The sequence below is a fragment of the Myotis nattereri genome, assembly GCF_964212035.1.
Source record: "Myotis nattereri genome assembly, chromosome: 6".
Lineage (NCBI taxonomy): Eukaryota > Metazoa > Chordata > Mammalia > Chiroptera > Vespertilionidae > Myotis > Myotis nattereri.
This window is the reverse complement of record NC_138081.1, coordinates 95,063,677-95,071,203: the sequence shown is the minus strand read 5'-3', so window position 1 is coordinate 95,071,203 and position 7,527 is coordinate 95,063,677. Positions and strand designations below refer to the sequence as shown.

Genomic DNA, 7,527 nt, shown 5'->3' with positions numbered 1-7,527 from the left:
AGGTACTGAGTACAACTCAACCATGACAACAACAGTCTTCTGTAATGATTTTACTCTTTTGATGGACAAATGATTGGGATACTAGACTTCGAGGTTTGTATACACCTTTTATTCATACTCTACAAGAGAGAAGTTCTAATAGTATTGAATCCCCTCTTACCCATCTCTGTATTTGAAGCTTGGAGCTCTAAAATCTGTTCTTAGCAAGCAGATGTATTTCAAGTAGATTATAAATGGGCTTTTAATTCACCACACATTTGGCTGATTGCTATGTAAGAAGACTAAGTGATGTGGGCGCTGATGGATGAGGCTGCTTGCAGGAAAATTTTTCTTGTGACACTCGAGAGTCACGGCTCGCTCGGATTGGAACTGTGAGCTCTTGCCTAACTCTTCCCAGGGTGACCATGGTAACGGGCGCCCGGACCACAGGCCTGGCGGAGGACTCGGAGTTTGGTATGCGGTGCCGGGAGGGTGTGTGCAGAGGTAGACTTAAGAGGGTGCCCACTGACAGCTTCATCCTGCAGCAGCTTCAGAGGGTGATTGCGACACAGTAACAGTCAATGACCCAGGAAGGAAACGTTTAAATTAGAAACGACTGGTATTAAAAAGCTACTGTGCACCAGGTAGGAAGGAATATGAGAATATTAATATGCCCTGAAATAGAAATAATCACTTTGCACTATGTACACCACATACAATAGAACATATTCTTTTTAACATTGCACAATATAAATATTATACACGGTGGAGTAAACTAAATGCAAAATAACTCCGAGGCACACAGAAAAAAACACGGACTAGATTGAACTCTGGTTAAAATTAAGACGGGTTAGTCAAAGGCAGTTTCACTCAGGCCGGAGAGCTCTCGAGGCCTCGCCTCACGGGCCAGCAGCCACCTCCCATGGACACTGAAAAGTCTCAGCCCTCCATGGCGTTAGAGTTGATTGCTTCAAACAAAGGCTAATCAGCTAAATAATTTGAGAAAGTCAAACTGTTGCTCCCCACTCTAGTCGGTAACCCCTCAGGGTCCCTTCCGACCTCACGGTTTGGTGACGAGGAGTTGGTTAGTACACGGCTGTATTCCCCTATATCTTAGAAATGACTGGGTTACTAGGATACCACTTCAAGGAAACTAGAACAGTATTCAAGAACACCCATCACAGTGCTTAACAAGATTTAATGTACATTTATTCTTAACATGTGGAACATATAAAGATTTTATACTGAATAAATGATATTCATTAAGCCAGAGGAAAAGGAGGAATTTACATCAAGATTTTTTTCTTTTTTTTTTAAACTACATTATCTTGAAATACAAATGTGGATTCTCGTCACTGAAAAATCTTTGAAGTTGTATTTCTTCCTTTTAGTTGTATTTTTCTCTTTTGTGTCTGTACTGGTGACCATTTTCTAAATCAATCCGTACGCAACCATTTCCACACCTTGATTCATGAAGCAAATGGTGATCAGCTGCGCTCCCGAAATAGAGCATGACTTTATACATACAGAAACTTGTACATTACCCTCTTTTTTTTTGTTTTTGTTTTTGTATTTTTTCTCTTTTTTTTGGAGATATGGCCCTAATGAAAAAATATATAAAATAAAAATAAAAATTATTTAAAATCTACCATCACTTTGTAGTTACCACATCATGAAAAAGAAACTAAAAACTTTGTACTAAAAAAAAAAAAAAAAAAGAAAAAAAAGAAAAAAAATGAGGGTATGTTTAATGTACAACTTCTATATACATCACAGCCCATAGGCAGTAAAAAAAATATTTAAAAAATGATTAAAGGAATTGTGAAGAACTGTCATGTGGAAGGTCAAAGACAGACAGCAGACATGACGTAGTGGTGAGGAAGCAATTTCCGTTGATCGTCGTCAGGTACGTATTTTCAACTTTAACTTAAAAAAACCCATTCGTATTGCTCCTAGCCTACGGTAACCATTTTCCTGTGGAGAAACCAGCATCGTTTGCTAGTCTGACTACTGACTGACACACCTCCTTGAGCCCCGAGACCTACCCTTCTAGCAGTTTCTATTGCACAGAGCTTTGGGCGATGGGACATCTTTATTTCATTATCTGAAGGGTGACACGCCTGGGATAGGGATGGGTTTTCACCTTTTTGCCTCAGTGTGGTGAAATTTTCCCATCTTAGCATCTTTTGCCACAACTTTTTTCTTTAAAGTCAATTTGCTTCCCAAAAAATGCAATACAACATGGAAAAGAAAGAACATCAAAAAGAAAATCTGTGAAAAACAAAAAGTGACCTCTGAATACACTGGACAGCAACTTTGGTTAAAAAAAAAATTAAAAAAACCCAACAGATGTACTTATACACACAGACAGCAAATATTAATTTCATAACTGTTCGAATTAATTCTCTTTAATTCCCAATCGGTAAATATGAACGGGGCAGAGGAGCACACGTTTTCTTTTCCTTCTTCCTACGCTGGAGAAACAGAACAGAAAACAGCCGGGGGGCGGGAGCCTCAGTCGTCACTCACACGCGCGGCGTCCTCACCGGGGTCATAACTGCCCGATCTGAAACAGAACGTCACAGATGACGGACGCCACCAGCGAGTTCAGCACGGCCGAGATGGAGATGTCCAGCAGCCGGCCCTCGTGCAGCAGGAACTCGGAGCGGTTCTCGTCCACGCGGGCCATGGCCAGCAGCGCCTTGGCCGCGCGGCACATCATGTCCACGCTGGGCGGCTCCAGCGGCGGGGGCTGCATGTGCATGAGGCTGTGCTGGCTCTGCTGGTACTGGGCCATCGTCACCCCATCCTCCAGGAAGCTTATCAAGTTCCCGATGCTTCCCTTCTGCACAGCTATCGCCCTCGCGGCCAGCGTGTCCCCTTGGGCCAGGTTCGATAAGAGCGCCATGGACATTTCTCGACAGACCGGGTTTTTGCGGTCGCCCACGTACCTAACTAACGTCGCATAGAATTTCTCCTGCCGGCTGAACGGGGGCGTGGCCAGGATCAGGTCCACGTTATTGTCCTGGATGCTGAGTTTGCAGAGGGCCTCCAGCACGAGTCTCTGCGGCGACAGCACGGAGTTGGGTCCCACCGTGGGGAAGGGGTCTTGCGCCTCCGCGGAGGGGCACACCATCCAGTGCAGCAAGCCGTCCAGGATCGGCAAGCAGATGCTCTCCGTGTACGCAGACAAGTCCAGCTGCCCGGAAATGTTGGCCAACGTGACCAGCGTGTTATCCCGTAAGACCTCGAGGCAGTCCCACCACCACTCGTCTTTGCTGCAGGCCACCCCCTTGTCCTCGTCCTCCTCCTTCTCGTAGGTCTGCGGCGCCCGCTTCCGCTCCGGGTGCTCGTGGTGCAGGAGGATGAGCTTCCCCAGGATCAGCACCAGGCCCGGGTGTTTGGACATCTCGGCGTCGTTGCCAGGCACGAAGGACAGGCTGCGGACGATGTTGGACACGCAGATGCAGCGCTTGGCCAGGGAGTCCTGCCAGTGCGCCACGGTGCAGAGCGGCGTCTCGTCGCGGCTGCGCGGCTCGTCCTCCAGCAGCTTGATGTTGCGGTGGCTCCGGGCCTGGTGGATGCCGAAGGGGAACTTGCCGCTGTCCGGCTGGGCCCCGGGGTTGGCGTCCTCCGGCAGCGCCCCCGGCCGCGCGGACAGGACGTCGTCGATGGTCGCGATGATGCTCTTCTCCGGCTGCTCCTCCAGCTCCCCCTTTCCCTCCAGCTCCCTCCTGGGGCCCGCGGCGCTCGGAGCGGGCGGCGGCCGCCTGCGCGGGGGGATCTCCATCTTGCTCTCGAAGTGCGTCTGGATGTGCTCCGTGGTGTCCCCGCCGCCCAGCTGCCAGTGCAGGAGCCCGCTGCTGAACTCCTGCACGCGGCCCAGCCGGTCGGAGCGGTCGACCACGAACAGCTTGTTCTTTTTGACGATCTTGATGGGCAGCTTGTCGAACTTGCTGGCTTGCCTGGGCTTCTCCTTTGGCTCGGCCGCGGCGTCGGAGGGGCTCAGGGCCGCGCTGCCCTTCTCCTCGGCCTCGGCCTCGGCCTCTGCACCGTCTTCCTCCTCCGCCTCCTCCTCCTCGTCCTCCTCGTCCTCCATGCATTCCGCAGCGTCCTCCTCTCGCTTACACTCGTCGGCCCAGGCCTGGCCCTCATCTTTCTTCACTGCGTTGTGGTCAAGTGCTTTTTGGCTGGGGTCTCCCACTTCATATTCCATAAGGATTCCAAAAATGTCAATCAGGCATTTCCTAAAGTACTCGACTAAAAGTTCCAGAAATCCGGACAACTGCAGAGGAGAAAGAGAGCAAGAACAGGCTTAGTGTCAGGGCATAGGCCAGGCCTGCGACCCCGGTAAGCCCTGACAGCTAGCAGCCGTCTGGGAGGACTCTCCCAGGGCCCACTGCGTGTCTGGCTAGGCCCAAACTACTTCCCCGTCACTACTGTCTTCCCGAAGTTCTATTATTAACTAAACCGGTATCTGCCCTGTTTCTTATGTCCTGCTTACTTTCCTGCACTACCGACATGAAAACTTACCTGTTTATTTCATTTTAGTGAGGTTACTCCCGCCCACCCCCCAACACAATGCGTTCATTACCATAAGAGCAGGGAAGTGAGCCTCTTTCCTATTATTTTATCCGAGACTCTGCCTGCCTGGGTTTTCACTGTTGAACTGGATGGTTATTTTTTCTCAGGTGCCACAGGTCATGCTGATTTACTCTTTGCAAGAGGTACTTTTAGCAACGTGGTAGCCCATAACAGAAAATTAAAAGCAAATCAATTGAGTCCCCGATAAGTGGATTAGAATGTTTCCTTGAAGGCAGTTTTACCTTCCAGCTATTCGAGGCTCCAGCTGAAGACAAAGCCAGGAGGACCAGTTTTGTTTCTTTTAAGCACATGTCTGTACCAAGAAAAGCAACATCCTCCCCAATTAGCACCCGCTCAGCTCCCCTCCCGCAGAGTGCCACTGGCATCTTGGGGATAAAGCACCAGGAAGTGAGAAAGGGCTCTTCAGTGGAAAGTGCGGAAGGCAGCCACTGTCCTAGCGCTGCCAGCTTCCGAGCGGAGCGTGACCATCACGTGAGGGGAGTCGGGGAGCAACCAGAAAGCACCGCCTTCAGGGCACAGGCAGGGTTTCCCGGCAGGTGTGGGTGTCCCCCGCTCGCCTCCCCCCTCCGCGGAGCCAGACCTCCTCCCCGGCAAGGACAGGGACGCGGTGGCGGACCTGCGGGAAAGGCGGTCCCACAGCAGCTCACCGCCCACAGGACACAGTGCGTCACTCCAGCAGAGGACTCAGTGTTTTAATACTTATTTTCAGTTGAAACGAACTTCATGTAATGTTTATGACCTTATTCACACACTTCCTATCACCTGAGAAACTGCCTTTCAGGGCTACAATGAACACTTAAATGAGAAGAGAGGGAGGCGCTGGTCCTATTTCAATGGAAGCAAGGAATTAGGTGTTTGGGCCTTTTCACCAAAAGCAGTTGTTCACACACAGTAGGGAAAATGCCCCTTCCTCATGTTTGTTTCTGAAGATTTCTTTAAAAGTCCATAGCGAGGGGACTCTTGGGCGTTTCTCCTAACCCTCAGCTCCCTCGCTCTGTGAGCTGTTATGCTGGAATCTACTCTAAACCTAGCGCTGCGCAGAGGAGGGCTGTCAGCTCTCGCCCTGGCTTTAAAGGCGTCAGCAACCTGGAGGGGCGGAGACAGGAGCACACCAAGAGGCGCGTGGCCAGGAGTTCAGGACTATTTCAGCTGGGTGGGCACATGGGGACTCATGAAACTGTCTTCTCTACTTGTGTAGTCTGTGGGCGTGGAGGGCTGGCTGTATGCGTTGATCTACACTGTTGATATAGGGACTTGGGCATCCGCGGACTTCGATATTCATGGGGGTTCGGTGTCCTGGAATCCAGCTCCCCATGGAAACTAAGGAACAACGTATGTATCTGGGGAGTCAAAGTTACATGCAGCTTTTTGATTGTGTGGGGGTACCTGTAACCCCTGCGCTATTCAAGTGTCAACACTATACTATGTATCTTCTAAATATAAAATTTCTCTTTAATTTTCCTTTTTGAAAAACTTTTTAGTTAAGAGAAGGGTGAGGTCCCATTGGAAAGAATAACACTCCATTGCAACCCACTCAATTTCCATCACCGACTACGGACATAACTTTATGTGGCATCTGAGTTAATTCACCCTGGGCTGCTAATATTCATTCTAAACAGCAAATTAGTTTTACTATCATCCATTCCATACACACACGCACACAGGCATGCACGCACGTACACGGTCATGGTGTTCTTATGAGACATAGGTATGTGTAAATTTATATAAAGACTGAAGTGAACTGTCATTCTGCACTGAATTCTCGGGCAACCACACATCGACCGATGTTGGTGATAAAGAGGGCCAGACGCCGAGCGCCAGAGTAGTGAAGCATTAAGCACCCCTTGGTTCTCGTGCTGCTTCGGTCCTCGGCTCCACCGGCGCTGGCTCACCTGGGAGAGATTGAACGTGGCGACAGTGCTGTCATCATACAGGAGGATGTTTACAGTGTCCAAAGCCCAAGTGCTTTCAGCCAAGAGACCGGACTTCAGGGACATCATCACCCGCCAGGCCTCCGGGGTAACTAAAAGCGGGGGAAGAACAGGGTGTGAGGAATCGTGGCGCCGTGCACGAGAGAACAGAAAATCACCAAGAATCAGAGACAAGGGATGGTGGTAAGGACCGGCTTTAACGAACTGTCCTGAGGGATCGTCACGATCACTTCCAGATTTGAAGCGAGGTGATGGCTGTACTAAGACGCTTTGGTCTTGAAGGCCTTTGCTTTGCTGGTTGAACAGGAGCCCACATGCTTCTCCAGGAGGCTGTGGTTCAGCACTGCCCCGCTTTCTCCCTTTACCCGCTAACAGATGCGTCCGTTTCAATAACCGAGTCAAACCAAACAACGCTACTGTCCTTGTTGCCTGCTCCATTCACAAATGCCTCAGCATGGGGTCTCTGGAAGGCTGGCGAGCATGCAGAGTATAAGCCAAACTTCAGTCCCAACCGCAAGTCCTGGCTTTCCCATGCCGACCTGTTTCTCAGCTCTGGCCCTCAGGGCACGCTGGGGACAACCCCAGCGCTCTGATGGTCCGGATTTTCCAGGAGCTGAGCCTGAGCCGGGGGATGGGACAGAGAGCTGCACTTTAGTCCTGTCCATTCCTGTCACTGAGGAAGACAGAGCCATGTGATAAAACGCGTGCAGGCTTTGCCATAGCTGGGCTAGGAACAGAGGCCATCACCTGCCAGTTTCAGGGGGGGGCCATCTCAGGGACCTGGGAGGGCACATGGAGTGAGTGGACCTGCCCAGCCAGAACTCACCACAGCCACAGCCTCACGTCGGGAGGGGACTGTGGGTTTCCACCTTTATTTTAATTTCGTCTACTTTTCAATTTTTCTAAGATAGGCACATATTACTTTTATCATAGAAAAAGCAAGCTTCCTTTTTAAAATGAGGAACGTAAATTTCTCTAGACTACAGACAAATACTGGTATAACATGTACTAA

The 7,527-nt window shown here is 50.0% G+C and overlaps 1 protein-coding gene across 1 annotated transcript in view; it reads right to left on the bottom strand.

Moving 5' to 3' along the window:
* Positions 1-1,157: 1,157 nt before the first annotated feature.
* ARID1B (AT-rich interaction domain 1B) overlaps positions 1,158-7,527 on the bottom strand; it is a 353,857-nt gene continuing 347,487 nt past the window's right edge. The window contains exons 20-21 of the mRNA XM_081093953.1: positions 6,477-6,607; positions 1,158-4,264 (exon numbers count right to left, since the gene is read on the bottom strand). Of these exons, the coding sequence (XP_080950079.1) occupies positions 2,531-4,264; positions 6,477-6,607 (1,865 nt within the window). The 3' untranslated portion in view covers positions 1,158-2,530. The remainder of the gene's footprint in view (positions 4,265-6,476; positions 6,608-7,527) is intronic.